The sequence below is a fragment of the Myxocyprinus asiaticus genome, chromosome 40 (assembly GCF_019703515.2).
Source record: "Myxocyprinus asiaticus isolate MX2 ecotype Aquarium Trade chromosome 40, UBuf_Myxa_2, whole genome shotgun sequence".
Taxonomy (NCBI): Eukaryota; Metazoa; Chordata; class Actinopteri; order Cypriniformes; family Catostomidae; genus Myxocyprinus; species Myxocyprinus asiaticus.
In genome coordinates this window covers 12,217,191-12,234,126 of record NC_059383.1, presented here as the reverse complement: position 1 = coordinate 12,234,126, position 16,936 = coordinate 12,217,191, and the positions used below count along the sequence as shown (strand labels likewise).

Genomic DNA, 16,936 nt, shown 5'->3' with positions numbered 1-16,936 from the left:
CTTGGACGTTTTGTTCTACAACATAAATTACACACAATTATACCTCAAAAGTGAACTTTGAAGCCACAATGTGTGTTGCTAACAAGTTGCTAATTAAGGACTACAACTACCACAAGCATGTGAGTGTACGTGCCTGACTGAATGGAAAATCGTTGTAGTCCTTATCTAGCAACTTGTTACCAACATACTTAAAAAAATAAATAAAATAAATAAATAAATAAATAAATAAACATGGCTGCTTCAAAATTCAAATTTGGGGTATGACTGTGTTTAATTTATGTTGAAGAACAAAACGTCCAAGTGTCTTCTATGTATAGAAGATGTTCAGTCTGAATAGCCCCATACACACCCAGATTTCTTTTCCATACATTAAATTAATTTTTCATCAGTAACATTTTACATTTCGCAATGAGTCTTTGGTCCCCACGCTCCCCACACCTTGACTCTCTATCTTCATTTCTTTCAGTGAAAATATTCAGTGAATTGGTGTTGCTGTAACTCCATTATAGTAACAGTCGGCAACATGTCATACTGTACACTTGCAGGGTGTTTTAGCATGGGTGAAAGCACAGGCCTGCTACCATAGTTACTCATTCATTCCTATGAGAAAAATAATTGTCAGGCAATACATTTTCCATTCCAGGTTTTCTGCTTTTCATAATTTTTTTCTCCCTGATTGCCAACTGTCTCTTTGAGCTATTAATTAATACATTTAATGAATAGTAACATTAGTACGTTTAATTATGGCCATAAAATAAAAACAGAAAAGATCAGATGCCATTAAAAATCAGTTTTATACTACACTTCACACTTTCCAGTCCTCCTGTGGTGCCCAGGTACTTCCCTGAAGATCAGATCTGACAAATGCTCCTTTGGCTGACGTTTTGTGGTCACTGATTTATTTTATTTATTTTTTTTATTTTATTTTTTGCCATTGACACGCAAGTGCCAGCTTTACAAGTCACATAAAGAGGTTGCACTACAATTATCTGACGAACCCATTTCCATCATGGTTTATTTTTATCAGTAATATTCATTTATATTTCCCTGATTCGTAGTATTTTTGATGTTGTCTCGATATAGTCTACATTTTCAGGTGACAGTGCGTGGCGAGTCTGATAAAACAGGTGTTCTATTCAATAATTTGCAGGGTTGGGGAGCATACATTTAAAAGTGTACTTACGTTATTGGTTTTTGTAGTTGCAGAGCAATCTGACGATCTTTTTTGGGTGCCCACACATACTGTATAGCACGTGCAAAGAGAGCGGGCGGGTGCATGAACGAGAGGTAGATGTAAAAAAGTACTTTGAAAGAGTGCACGCTCTGCCGCAGCCGCTCTCAACCAGAATCACATGGTAAGGACATGTAAACACTTGAAAACTGACATGCAGTTTCATATACACTGCATGATATGGTCCTAACTGTAGAGAGCACATCAATCTGAAGGCAAAGCCACATCCCAGACATTTTTAGCCTATTTTTTAAAATCCCGGCTGGATGCTTTTTTCAGGTCTGAAAAGAGGACATGTTCTGGAATAAACTACGTATGGTCACCCTATGTAACCATTTATCGGTACTGAAAGGATGTTAATGGAACATTTCACTCAACACAGGAGTAGAGTGGCGCACAGTCGTCATGAGAGGGCACACTTCTGACAAAAATAAATAAATAAAAAATCCTCTCGTGCGGCACCCTGCTGTCATTTTGTGCCTTAGGCAACCACCTATGTCGCCTATGCCACGGGCCGGCCCTGGCTCCAACTTTCATAAAACCAGCTCCTTGTTCCAGGCAAAATCACTTTACTCCCACACATTCTCTGGCTGATAGTGGTTGCTGCTCCGCTAGTGATGGCAGAGTGTGCACAGGAAGGACAGCCAGTTCTTGGAGCAGGACGCTTACGGAAATATGGGAAATACCATTGCAGAGACTCAGAGGCAGCCACGGATTGAATTTGGCCAGTTCTCACTAGCTCTTCCTTGCATTTACAAAAGAAACAATCTATAAATACATCTAAAACACAAGGGGCGCACCCTTTAATAACAATGTACACACGTATGTCTTTACTGTCATTAAGTGCTGTCCAGTGTTGTCTATTTGAGAAAAGGAAATGTGTGCTTGCATAACCTTTGTAAAGGGTAAAGGTGGGGTCATTTTGCTTTTCACCAGCATCGGAGATCAAAACAGAATGGCCCTATGCAACTTTACGACCTTGCAAACAGTAGGTTCGCTTTTTGCACAACAGGGAAAGATACTAAATTTCTGAGGTGTTCAACGTAGATAGCCTTCAGCCATCTGTCCCTTTGTATACAACTGAATCTGCCACACATAAAACCATTATAAGCAGCCCAAAACAAAGCCATTCATCTACATTCATTTCTAAACTCTTTTGTTAGCCGTGTAAAATGCATAAATCTTGATCACCGCACTTTCCAAGGCAGCATTTGTTAAACAGCTCCACTCCATTTGATCAGACAGATGTCTTGGCCTTTAATGAATGCAGAAGGCTGCCACTGAGTCAAGTAGCATGTTGTGTTCTCTTTAAATGAAAGATGCTGATAGTTCTGCCAGCGCTAGGTCACATCAGCCTATCCTGAAAACACACAATTACGTGAGCTGAGCTGGAATGATTCTTTTGTGGGGGTATACACGTCAGAGGCTTTATCCATACCAACTTGTTCTCCAAACGACTTTTCCTCTTGAAAGGAACTGACAGGGTTTGCGACAATTCAGATTGCAGGCAGTGTACAAAACAAATCCTATATAGAGCTGTAATTATTCCCAGGTGTCCAAATAGCTTTATCCAGAGCAAAAGCAAGCCTTTCAAGAAAAACAAATAACTTTGTCTGGGATTAAGTGCATCTTTTATTAAATTGTTATTATTAAGGAGGCCAAATGAGACTGAGAAAGCAATGTAGAAGCCCACATATCTGCCTGAAAGATTTCCCGTCAAGTACACATTTTTTTTATATATATATTTGTTTTCCACTGTCGTTCATGCTTTTGATCTTTTGAACTGACTTAGTTTCATCAGTGAACATGCTTTCATTATGCCTGCATGAGCTTTATACATGTCCTCTTTCCAGTTCTTTTCATTTTATAAATGGTAAATGAACAGCTGTGAATGCTCTGGAGTGTAGAGAAATAATAGGCCTAATGTAGGCTACTGTAAATTAGTAACAGCGGAAATGGTGTTCTTCAGAAAAACCACGTTAGGGTTTACCTACCTTTATGAGAGTTAGCATGTGTGATGTACTAATCCTTATCAAATAAACAATAAGACCACTTGCTCAAGAATCAGTCTAATTTTTAAAAGCATGTAAAGCACCATTATCCACAGAGACTGCAGATTTCTTCAAATAAAATCAACAGATTTACAGATTAATCTATTTTACAGTATTGTTTTAAAGGAATGGTTTGCCCAAATATGAAAAATCTGTCTTCATTTCCTTAATTTACCTTTGTTTTGTTCCAAACCCATATACTGTAAATTTTCTTGTGATCACAAAATGAATTATCTAGCAGAATGTCCAAGACATCCCTATTCACCATTCACTTTCATTGTGTGGAAAAGAACAACAATAAAAGTGAATGGTGACCAGGGATAAAGCAGCTTGGAAATTCTCCTAAATAAAAGACAGAATTTTCATTTTTGAATGAACTACCCCAAAGAAGTTTTGCCTTTCTTTGCATTTCAAACATAATATCTTTGTATAGTGGTGCTTTTGGACAGATGTCTTGACTGAGTTTTCTAATGTAACATAGTATACAGCCAGAGAAGAAACTGCACTATTACAATGTTAAGTGCTGCCAAACGACTCTATCCCACCCTTCAGAGAGGGTGGGACAGACTGGGGACACTATGGAGCCAGGACTCCTGTCATGTCTTCCGCTAACTTTGTTATCACTGGCCTGGTTTGTGATTTCTTCCTCTTTCGTTCTGCTGGACACTGATATTTTTAATCCACAACAACAGAAATATCTGGTCTCAAGGCAATAACTTTGTAACCATATGAGAATTTTCCATTGGATAAAAGGCAGACACTTTCAATCTTGATAGCACATTTCTTTAAAAATGAGTCATGTTTGGTGACACAAAGTAAACTAAAAACTAAAATCCATTTTGTCCTCATTTGTATTCTATCATGTTCACTTTGTAAAGAATGTGTGACTATTGAGAACTTCAGATTTTCACACTTAAGAGAATGTTATCAAACCCGGTGCGTTTAATGAGAGCCATTAGTGCTAATGGAGTAGGTCCTGATGAAGCCTCAGAGTCCAAAACTATTAGCAGTGATGGGCTGTGTCGATATTCTTATGGGATTTAGGGTGCTTATTAGTGTCATAGCTCTGTATCTGTGCTTCAAATAAATGCAACAAAATAGCAGATGTTCGAATCTAAAACCCTTTCACATAACTTTCGGCAAAGTGCCAGTGAACTGGCATTGTCTAGACATACTGTAATATCTTTTTTATAGTGTAAGCAAGGGTTTGAGTAGCCTAAAGTCAATTATTCTATGATGTTTATGTTTGGTTTTGATATGATACCACTACAATGACACAATAACACACTTAAAGGCATAGTTCACCAATAAATGAAAATTCTGACAATTTACTCACACCCATGATGTCGTCTTTTTAAATTAATTGGCAGTTGATAGAGACTCACTTTAAAGCTTAAAAAGGACCCAAAAGTATAATAAAAGTAGTCTGGTGGTGTTTCATATTGTTTTCTTCGCACATATGATAGGTTTTGGTAAAAAAAAAAAACACACAAAAAAATGTAAGTAATTTAAGTGAAAATCACATAAGTGATCAGTTTCTTGCTCTCGTCAAAATATATTGTTATTAATGCACATCCCTGCTGGTTTTAGCTGGTCTTGCTGGTTTCTTAGCTTGGCCAAGCTGGTGTTTAGCTGGTTGGCCGGCTGGTATCAGCCTGACAAGCTCACAAGTGCCAAAAAGAGCTCTAAAACCAGCAAGCACACTATCCTGCCCAGGGATAACAAACAAACAGCTAAAACAAGCAATCCAGCTTTGGTAGTTTGGTCAGGAGGGACTGTAGATGACTAAGCTTTTCAAATCCATAACCAAGAGCTTTATAAATCTGTAGTCAAAATACCTGAAATATCATGCATTCAAATGATCATTTATGCATGTGTGAATTACAGACATAATATGTCTTTTCAGTTTGAGCCATACATGTAATAGAGGGAACATCACAAGCCATTCAAAATAATTAATCCATGAATGACCAGACATAACAATTCTCAACAGTTGTTCAAAATGCCCAGAAATATTTCAGGCGCTCACTATAAATAACCTTGACAAGATTCATTGTTTACTTTGCTCACTTTTGGAACCACCCACCCAGTCAAAGTTGTGCACGCTTGGTATGGAATGCCTTCCCACTGAATTCATTATGGTGACCAGTGTGAGTGAGGAACCTTGCCTTCTCTTTGAAAAGAAGCATTGTAACAGTTAATCTTAGCTTTTAACCTATTATTTAGCAATGCTTGGTAATAGGGCTAGGTAATGCCTAAAATTCTTTATTGCACTTCTACAAGTTGTAAAACTGAAGTTTTTGTCTGTCGTTTTTGTGTAAGAACCAAATGAACTGCAATGCTGATTACAAGTAAGTAGACATCTTTACTTACACTTATTTTGATATGCTTAATATAAACATGTTTATTTTAAATGATTCTAAAGCACATGTAGGCCATTTTTTTAAGATAACTGGCATTCAGTTACTAGAGCATGGTACATTTGAACTGTATTCAGAATATGAGTATAATTTTGATGAAAGAATACAACTGTTTTCGGAAGCTCATCTTGTGGAGCAGGTGTGATTATAAAGTTATCAGTGAGGCAGGTGTAACTTCTTAATGACTTCAAGGTGTCCGCTGGTAATTTCATATTGTTGAATGAAGTTGTCATGCACCAAAAAATATGAATACATCAAAGCTTTAAGGGATATGCATGTCTTTATTGATCTGGATATTTGTTGGAGCTTGGTTTTTGCTTTGATCAAAATTCTTGTTTTTATGTCTACCTTACAGTCTTCATGCAACCATTAGTGTCTTGGACTGCTTATCTAGACTGAAAAAAGAACCCATTTGTTTCACAAAGTCTTATTGTCTCATTTATGTATGCCTGCTGCCTTTGACAACTCCTTGGCATTACAATTCAACATTTAAAGAAAGCTAGAATGACAAATATGGCAGTGGTTCTTACATGGTTTAAGACAGAAGATATTACGGTACCTTGGACATCAAGTGTCGACTGAACACAATAGCACATTTCTTTACTGTACAACAGCAAACAATAACATCCTTAAAATCAAACTTTGAAATTTGTTTATATTGCCAGAATAGGAAAACTAAAATTTTTTAGAAATAAATAAGCAACAGCAGATGTGTGATTTACCAGCATACATGAAAATTTCTATGTGGAACAAACACTGGGCCAAATATTGTATTTGTATTAGCCATATTACCAAGTGGCAGAAACAGCATGGAGTTTGATTGGACACACAGCCTTTCACATCTTAAAAAAAAAATAAATAAATTGGGAAGCGTTATCCCTCCCTTTAAAAAAGTTGATAAGCCAGTTTAATTTGCTATCCTGTCTACAGCACGATAATGGTTAGTTGCATTTTATTATTTGCATTTAGGATTGTTTTTATTCCTGCTGTCGTGACCCACAAGTTGAGAATGGGAACCACTGAAATATGGCATCTTAGGGAAGAGACACCAATAATTATAACAAATAGCACAGCATTATATAAAGCAAATCAAACTCTGATTAGTTAAGAGTGGTAATTGTAGCTCAGAGGAGTTACAGAGCTACTCCATTGGCACATTTGATCAAGGAAAAGACTATTGTTAGCAACCAGGACTAACAACAGAGTGACTAAGCAATTATCCCAATGACCTCATGCTTCACAACCTGCCAAGCTTTTTATCGAAATCAGACCTGTCACTGATGAAATGGAGTGTTTTGTCAGCCAGGGAAAAAAAAATGGCTCAAGAACTTCTGTGCCACATCTGAGGCATATGATGGAAGCCAGTAACTTATTTTGAATAACTAGACAAATCTGATTGTGCTTGATGCATGATCTCAACAGCTAACTAGACTTGAACTTGCTGTAAAATAAAATAAATTATGTAAAACAAGAACTTTCATGCTGAAATATAATCTTGTCTCATAGAATCACGTTACTATACCTACATTTTTGCAAAAATTATTTTTACATGGTTTGTTGTATGTATTGCAACACTTTAATGGTGAAATGAAAACTAGAGGCACAAAAACACAAAAACTTTTACACCAGTGGTTCCCAAACTTTTTGCAGTGGTGTACCCCTCCAAACATTCTTTTGCATCTCCCCTTCTAATGCAAAGATAAAATGAATATGAGATATTTAACACAATTAGCATCGCAAAACAACTCCCTAATCAAACATGTAATATTTGTACGTTTTGTACGTTATATTTATCATACATATTCAATAAATGGATTAACGATTAATGAGATGGGTGTTAGATATGACACAGTAATTGCATAACTTGCAAACTCCCCTCTCATCATTTCTTGTCAACAGGACACAGTACCAGCGCTTTATAAAAGCTGCCGGTACGCAAGAATAGCTACCGGTACCTTGTCAGGAATTGCGATTTATTGCAGATGGCACTGCTGGCCAACTTTGAGCATTGTGGGGAAGTATTTGCGCAGTCAGCTCAAGGTGCTTTTTTCTGTCACATTTGACACCCTCAGTAAGGTTGGGCTCATCTGCTAAAACAAAATAAAAAAAAAAAACAGGGCTCTAGGGTGCAAGCAAATGTGAGTGAAAATTATTGAATGTGAATGTGGAAAATTATTTAGCCGTACCAGTGCGAGTGACATCTGATATCTGTTAGCAAAAAGTATTTACTTACACCATCAAAATTAAAACTCCCTATGTATCTCACCTTATATACAAATTATGTTTCAAACTGCGATCAAATAAAAATTAAATAAACTAAAATTTTGGATGACTGACAAAAGTTTGTTAATCAGCGAAGTATCCATTTAACTAGCTATCATTTAGCTACGTCACCTAGCAGTGTGTGGGGCTGGGGAAAAAAATATTGTTGCATTACCTATGTTGCACACTCACGCACTATGCATAAGTAAATGCATTTTTTAATCAGAAAATATAGTGTTATTTCATTGCATACTATTTATCTGACCTTTATGAGACCTTATTGGGGTTTCTACACTGGAAGGCCACAGAATTATTTTTTGCCAGTGAGAAATACACAGACTCGGTTTGAATGTTATTTTAGACTGGGATGAAATAAATAAAAAATTATAATAAAATAAAAAAAACAGTAAATCTCGGAATAATTTTCACGTACCCCCGTTGACACCTCATGTACCCCCAGGGGTACGTGTAACCCAGTTTGAGAAACACTGTTTTGAACAAATTACGAATAAAACAGCAGATTATCAGTTCAGAAACACTTTTCACCCTATTCCTCACACAATGCTTTGACATCTAAACACTTTTACTATATTGCATGACTTGTAAGGCGATGCATTTTAACATAAGAGCACTACAAAATCACGTGCTTGTTTCAGCAGTTGCTTTTTTTATCACACATTTTCTTTTTATCACACTATTGGTTAGGTTTAGGTTTAAGATTAAGGGTAGAGGTATTTCAAACTCAACAGAGCATTAATCTTAAAAACCTCATCTGTTTGGGATAACATTTAACTTGCTTTTAGGGCAACACTGTGGACATTTCACCTCGGAACTGCTGCAATACGTGTAAGGAATCACGTAATATAATTTTGCTAAAATATCACCAAAGTCACATTATTTAATTAGATCAGGTCAAATATAGCAGTATCACTCCTTGGGTTCAGCATTGCATTGGTGAAATCAACAGCCAGAGTTTAATGCACACTAAACAGTAACCATTCTTAGTGTTGTCTTTTACAAAAGCACAATAGCTGTACAAAAATAACTGTTAATGCATCATTTATGTGCCTTCAAGACTGGAGAAGGCATTTCTGCCTATTTGGCTTGAAACATTTTGACTAGAATGCAAAAGACAAGATGTATTTGTCAGTCAACTCTACTCTTAATTCAATCAATTATTAAGGTAGGGTCCTCTGATAACTTCAAAAATAAGCATATATAAGTGGATAATGTAATGGGTCTTAACACTCCCTTTACTTTGAAAATCATCTCACACCTTCTAGTTTCTCTTAAAACTCTTGGATTTCTTTCTTAACTTCTTCAAAAGCTAAAGGCTGCTCTGCTTGAGCTACGTCAAGACACTCAAGGTTAGAATTGTTTGAACTGTCAGCCAAACAAGATGTTTTCAATCCCTGAGGAGACCCAAAGATGCTTTTCTCATGTCAATCGACTCTCTAAGAGCTCCTCAGAAGGTAGGTGTTTATTTCAGTTGCTGAAGCCCCAGGGGTGCTGCTGTAGTACTTCATTAAGTGGCTTCAACATGGAGTGTCTATGTGCCAAGGGGGAAGGGAGGTATCAGCAAACCAATCAAATGGCGTTTTGTATCATTCATGGCTTACAGCCTGTGCAGCACGTAGCACCATTAGCCAAGACCCTCCCAGACCATTTAGGAGCTTGTAGACTTCCATAGACCTCTGGGTGAGAGGAGGACAATTGCAAGCCACATCTGTTATCAGCATCCAAAACCTAAAAGCATAACTTCCTGTAGGGCCGCCTGAGGTATTTGGAAAAGGAAGTGCCTTTCCCTGTTCTGCACTATTAAACAGTGGAGGACCATGTGATACGATCATGCTTATATAGTTCCCATAGTAGAATTTTTTTTGCAGAGGTAGTGGTTATTACGTCAGCAACCTGCCTGAATATGTGCATGCGGTTATCTATGACTCTGTCATTGCAAAAACAGGGATTTCCCACAGAACATTCACTTAATCTCAAGTTGCCTTCCAAATTCTCACCCACGATTTGAGAAATTTCTGATCTACAGAGTTCATTAATCTGGGCCAGGTTTTAGCAACTCAGATAAAAGGTTAGCTACAGTGTTGCAACTTGTCTGCAACACAGCTACATGGCCCAGCTAAAAAGAACATTCCTATGCTGATTTATGTTGGTTAGTGCTGGTCTAGCTGGTGGACCATCCGATCTCTTTGAGAATTTGTCACAATAAGTTAATTAGTACAAAATCGTACAAGTTATACACCCACCAATCTGAGATGTTTTCCTTGTGTTCTTGTAGTTCCTGATGTGTCAGTTGTTCAATGGTAATCCAAAACAGTTTTCGTAACTTTAACCCCAAACCGAAACCCCATCCCTAAACCTAACCTTAAAGTGTAACATCTTATGCAACCCAGAGCATATACTTAAACATGATGTTAATGTTAGCGAAACTTCCAGGTTCTGAATGCGTTTGGTTGATGTTTAAGTTGTACATCTACATACAAAAGAAGTTGTGCGATTTAGTAATAATTTGCCTCTTCGTCGTATTGTGACAAATTCTTATGAGACTATGTTAGGTGCACCAACATAGCCATGTTGTTCACCAGGAAAGCTTAGCAGGTTAAAGTTGGTTGACCAGTATGTTTTTTTCTGGTCTTGCTGGTTAAAGGAATAGTTCATCCACAAAATGAAATTTTGTCATAATTTGCACACCTTCATGTCATTCTCAACCTTAATTACTTTCTTACATAAATATGAATAACTATTGAATGTTTTCAGGAGTCTAGAAATATGGTTCAAGAGTCACATGTACTTTTATGACACTTTTGGGACCTTTTGCAGCTTGATAATATTGTGGTAATATTTTAGCAAAATTATATTTTGTGGTTCATCATTGCGGCTGTTCCAAGGTAAAATGTCCACTCCATGGCGCTAAAAGCGAGTTTATCTGTTTAGATTTTCTTCGAAACAGAACAGGTTTTTAAGGTTAATGGTCTATCAAGTTTTAACAAAATCGACCTCCCTACCCTGAACCTTAAACCAAAACTTATCCAATAGTGTCATAAAAGCAATTATGAGCTGAAAAATTCAATTGCTGAAGCAATCACGTCATTTTGTGGTGCTTCTATGACATTTTCGGCTCACTCGTTGACTAAAGTTCTCCAGCACTCGTACCGTGTCCTTTACTTTTCAAATTATGCAAGTGCAATGCTCTCTCAGCTGAGCTACCTCGCAATTTGATTGCGTGCAAACAAGCTTTTAAATGTAGTTGGATATGTAATTCAAACATTAAAATTGATAGCCTTACAAGTCATATACTATTGTAAAAGTGTTTAGAAAGTAAATAAACATCATTGACATGGTAGTGCCTCTAGTTTTTATTTTAAGAGGAAACTGCCATTATGCGTATAATGAGCTACGTAAAATAATTTAGCAACAATGTAGGTATAGTAATGTGATGAGACCATGTTGTGAAGTGAGTGTCTACCAACTGTTAATGTATTGAAAAGACAAACCAGAATATTCATTAAAATATCTCCTTTCGTGTTTCACATGAGAAAGAATGTCATACAAGTTTGGAATGACAAGACAGGAGTAAATTATGGCAGAAGTTTCATTTTTGTGAAAACTATTCCTTTAAGCTAGTCAAAAAGCATACCATGTTGAGGAGGACCAACACTGAAACACAGCATATGCTGGTGACCAGATATGCTGGGGGTTTTTTCAGCAAAGGAGGTTGATCACACCCAGCGCGGTACTTCATAGGCCGCTCCTGCGTCAGAACAGGGAGCAGCAGTGTTAACTTTGTCCCTATGTTTACATATCTGAGCCATCTGTTCTGTGTAGCACAGATCCAGCTGTCTTCCCCTGACCCCGTTGCCGCCTATGGGTAAGGCAGAATCTTAGGCTTTGAGATTTTATGGATTGCCAGTCGGTGCAAAGTAAGGATTTGTTTCCACCATCTGTTCCTGGCAATGTTATGTTAGGAAAGAATCTGAAAAGGTGAAAGTGAATTAGCGGCAGAGGAATAGAGGGACCAAAAGAGGCTTGAATCATATGTGCCAGCTGCCTGCCTTCTTTCAGTCCACTTTGTATAAACTGAAGACATTCAATTAGCAGCAAATTAGTGTGCCTCGGCCTTTTAATCCACATGAAATTAATGAAATGAGAAGATGGTTGATAAATTTAGGGTGGAATAGAATGGCTTTGTAAAAAAAAAAAAAAAAAAAAAAAAAAAGTGCCCCTTTCAATGTTAATTAATAAGTAAATTGAATAAGTGGTAATAGTTTGCTGAATTTCCCCCCTTATGTTTGCCTAATAAAAGCTAAACAACCAAAGAAGTTACATACTTAATATGCATTGTTTCCCTTTGTAGAGATTGAAGCAAAGGAGGCCTGTGATTGGCTTTGTGCAGCTGGCTTCCCTCAGTATGCACAGTTATTCAATGGTAAATATTTATTTTTTAACATTCCTCATTGCATCCTTTGAGAAAATGATTGCAGGTCTAACCATGCTTTCTAAATAACTATAATATTCTTATACTGCAATTCAATTAACTTTGTTTGCCTTCCAGATAGCTGTTTCCCCATTGACATAGACTGGGTGAAGAGTGATCATGAATTTTTGGATAAGGATGCCATAGATTCTCTCTGCAGGTAGAGCGATTTACCCTTCTGTGGCATGCGCTCATTCTCTGCTGACAGAGTTTGAGTGCTTCTCACTAATCGCAGTGGGGGGAATTTGAGAGTGACGTCATGCTGCTTTTCCTGTTTGACATCCATGTTTTCTTTTGCTTTCAGGAGATTAAGCACTTTAATCAAGTGCGTGGAGATGAAGCTCGAGTTGAGCCGGTCAAAGAGACGGGTGAGTGGGAGAGAAAACTCTGGAGAATATACAGTACATGTCAACACAATTTATAAACACAAGAGAGCCCGAGGAAAGACTTTTCATAAAGCTTTTGGTTTTCTACAACTAGAAAGGTATAATGTTAAATAAAATAGGGTCTTAGAAGGGGTTTATTTTGCGATAATGACCTACTGATTATTCCACTTATTACACACTTACAAAAAAAAAAAAGAAAGGATGAGAAAAATGAGAAGAAAGAGACTGGAGGAACTAAGAGTCTTTTATATTATGAAAATAACCATCTGACTTATCCTGCTTTTTCCAAGACTACTTATCAATCAAAAAATAAATGGATATAAAATATTTATTTGAGTTGAAATTATTTTATCAGTTCACGTGTAGAGATTGCAGAGAGAAATGGGAGAAAGGGAGCACATAATGCAGAGGCCAGTGCCGTTCTGTCTTGAGCACTTTTAAAGTTTGCTTTTTTTACCGTGACCCTGTATGGATGCATTAGATGCATGCACACTATGACTGTTATGTGGTATTTTTGAGGACAGTCCGTGTCAGGCATACGTGTAGACGAGATATAGAAATATTGGGCTGTATGTGCACAGTCTGCGTGCTGTCTGCAAAATTTACGTCTACTGTAGAACCCTTCAGCGTGGAGGAATAATAATAATTTTAAAACATTATCTGCAACTAATGACATTGATTTTTGCAGATAACCGATAGTTCCAAAATGCAACTATCTGTGCCCCCAATCTTGACCTCTACTTCAAACAAGATAAATTGACAAGATAGTGAGACATTATGTTCTTTCTCCCCATTTTTTGCCACATATAAAGCATAATTTTGTTCATATAGGCAGATGAAGAGGAGGAAGAAGACCTCTATGCCATCAGCCCAAAATGGTCATTTGACAGGAAGAGTAGACGCTGGATCCGTGTGGATGATGGGGAGCTTATACGACTGAACAGCCCCATTTCAAGTTTGAGGAGATCAGAAAGCTGTGAGGCCTCCCTTTCTGACAGTGGGGAGGTCCATGAGCTTAGTTCCACTCACAGCTCGAGTAATGCAGACAGTGATGGGGGATGTGCTCCCAACAAAACCACTGAGGAACCGGAGACAAGTCTTAGTTCCTCCAGATGCTCCTCTAACTACAAGCCAACCCAATCTCCTGACACTTCTTCCAGCAGACCTCCGTCCCCAGGTGAGCGTCACACTTTAAGCGGTGAGGAGTACTTTCCTGAGAAGTCTCCAGTTAAAAAGGGTAAAAGTCTTCTGCGTAAGATGGAGAAGCTCCGATTAAGAGGAAATACGATACAGCCGCACACTGAAAGTGGGAAGGGCAGACTTGTCATAAGTGGGCCAATTATGCAAGAAGGTCTTGGCGAGGAAAGGCTGAAGCATCTTCAGTGTCTAGACATAGCGAGGCTCCTAGACAAAACTGCCAGTCCTGTGTCCTGCACACCATCTTCTGGATCCAGTAGCAGTCCTTCGGAAAGCAGCAGTGTGGTCAGCACACCAAGTCCTGTCACCAAGGTACGCAGCAACTGCAAACGCCCTGTGATGCCCAAACAAGAAGATGGACAGAACCAAATCAATGAGCAGGACATGAACAACCAGCGCAATCTTGACGTCAACCCTGTCTTCGAAATTCCACACGCACACAAGCCTGGAACTTTCCCAAAATTGCTTACCCACAACAGTGCCTTCTCGCCTATTGACAACACTTCTGTTAATTGGAGGACAGGAAGCTTTCATGGTTATCGAGGTAGACGGTGTAAAAGCAGCAGCTCCAAAGACCAGGAACAAGCTTGCAGCCCACTGGCTACTTACGATCATCGTGCCAGCATTTATGACAATGTCCCAGATCATGTGCATATTATGAATGATGATGTGTTCTCAGCTTTGGATAGTGTGATGGAACGCATTTGCGGCCTGCAGCAGTTGGTCACCTCTTGGACGGACAAGCTGTCCGAAGACGGGGATTCAGATTTCTCTCACTCGGGTTCTCCTTCACCTTCCTCTCTGACTGACATCCACCTTGAGATCAAAGAACCGGAGGAGACAGATGAAGCTGAACCGGAGGAGACTTGTAGCCCAGAAGTGTTTGCACACACTGCTCAGCTTATAGAGCATACTGATCGGTAAGAGACACAAAACTACCACTTTGCTATATTGCACCCGGGACAGGAAGTGTCTAATCTCATGTTAGTGTTTTGGTACACTTCAGAAAAATCATTTTCAGTATTTTTGTCATGTTTTGCAGTGAAAATGAGCACATTTACATGTGCAATCTACACCAATTATGCTTAATAACCTGACAACGTGTTTAGTCATGCAAACACCTCTACATATTCATGTAAATGGTTTTCCTTTATTGGGGTAAGTTCAAAAGTGGTGTAAGCAAAATCTGATCTGCACACATAGATTTTTGCCAGAGACTATTTAGCCTTGAGATGGAGCACTTAAAATGAATATTAAAATAAGTATTAAAGTAAATAGGAGAAAATGTAGTGCCCAGTATGGCGAATTTAGAGAGGGAAGTTCCACCTTACTGGTAAAAGAGCCAATCACTTCTTAGACACATGCATCACTTGTCAATATACTCAAAAATGCGCATGTGTAACAGGAGCCAGCTGGTACGTGATAGCTGTGTGGTATGTGTAAACCTCACTCTCCTGGCCTCAAGAGGTGCTCTAGCAACTGAAGCTAGGGGTTGTAGCCTTTAGCCTCCTCGTTAGCACGCCCACCTCCCGACGCCGGTTCAAATCCTGCTTGGAGTGGGTCGAGCAGGACCGGTTACAGTGGTGCTGTGACCCGGATGGGAGTGAGGTTTAGGGGGGGTGAGTGTAACGGGAGTGAGCTGGTACATGATAGCTGTGGGGTATGTGTAAACCTCACTCCCCTGGCCTCAAGAGGTGTACTAACGACTGATATAGGGGCTGCAGCCTTTAGCCTCCTCGTTAGCACCCGCCTCCTATTCCAGCTGATTCCAGTTCAAAACCCGCTCGGAGCGGGTCAAGCAGGACCGGTTATGTATGCACATTAGCTGGACCAGCCTAATAAAATTGCATTTTTAGGGTGATCTGTGCTGAAGAAGCACAATTTCTGATACCATTGCTGTCAGATTTTACAGCTGATTTGAAAAATGTTATATGATTGTAATCTTGACCAACTGCTTTGGAGATTTCTGTCTTTCCCCATTCAAGTACAGGAGCTTGACCTTAATGGCACTTGTATTCATGGAAAATTGCTTCCCCGGAACATTCCCAAGATGGCATTCCCCGAGGGAACTGACTTGCCTTGAAAGGGACTTTGACTTTGCCCATTACCCCATTTCGCATTTCATGTAAAAAAAACTTTACTGGCATTATTACTGGCTTATCCAATGAATGCAAGTGTTGTGCACATGCCTGTTTAAGTATATCAAAAGCTGAAAATAGTCCAATATCTTATTTTTTTGCATAGGTAAATGTATGCATTGTTGTGCATTTAAAAACTCACTATTTAAACAACCTTACAACTAGATACATGTACTTGAGAGGCAAAATGACATAAGAAATGGGGTCTTGTTTTTAGAGCTCTAGAGAACTAAATTTAGGTTTCTGCTTAAGCTGATGCAATTTCTGTGCCTCTAGTGTTACTAAACAGAATTGCAAAAATAATCAAGTTTTCAAGAAGATTCCAGAAAAATCCCCGTCTTCCACTGGTTGTACAAAAATATAGTCCCGCCCCCAAACTTATGCCATTGGTTGCGCCAATCATTGTGTTGGGCTGGACAGGTCAGCTAAAACAAACAGGAATGTTTTAATAGCACCACAGAGTCACAATGCAGTACGTTTAGGTAAAATCAACCAACAAATGGATTACTTATAGTTATATGGTTGCATATTATTAATATTATAATATTGTAATATTGAAAACAATCACAGCTTTAAAACAAGAAAAAAATTTGACAATGGTTTTTCGTGATTTAAACACCAACTTCACAAAATGTTGTCAGATTTCTCTAGAAACAATACTTAATATCTAATGTAATTTTTCTTAAGTAAAAATGCCTTGTTTTAAGGATGTTTTTATGTTTGTTTGTTTTTTTCTTGGAAAGTAAAACAATAATAATGTAT

At 38.3% G+C, this 16,936-nt stretch overlaps 1 protein-coding gene across 2 annotated transcripts in view; it reads left to right on the top strand.

Moving 5' to 3' along the window:
* Window positions 1-16,936, top strand: part of LOC127431043 (rho GTPase-activating protein 7-like) — a 93,470-nt gene that overhangs the window by 61,671 nt on the left and 14,863 nt on the right. Inside the window, exons 1-5 of one of the 2 annotated variants that reach the window (XM_051681260.1) lie at window positions 5,413-5,633; window positions 12,334-12,405; window positions 12,532-12,613; window positions 12,758-12,821; window positions 13,671-14,956. In XM_051681260.1, the coding sequence (XP_051537220.1) occupies window positions 5,621-5,633; window positions 12,334-12,405; window positions 12,532-12,613; window positions 12,758-12,821; window positions 13,671-14,956 (1,517 nt within the window). In that variant the 5' untranslated portion in view covers window positions 5,413-5,620. Of the gene's footprint in view, window positions 1-5,412; window positions 5,634-12,333; window positions 12,406-12,531; window positions 12,614-12,757; window positions 12,822-13,670; window positions 14,957-16,936 lie in introns of those variants that run through there. The other variant, XM_051681259.1, reaches the window with a different exon arrangement.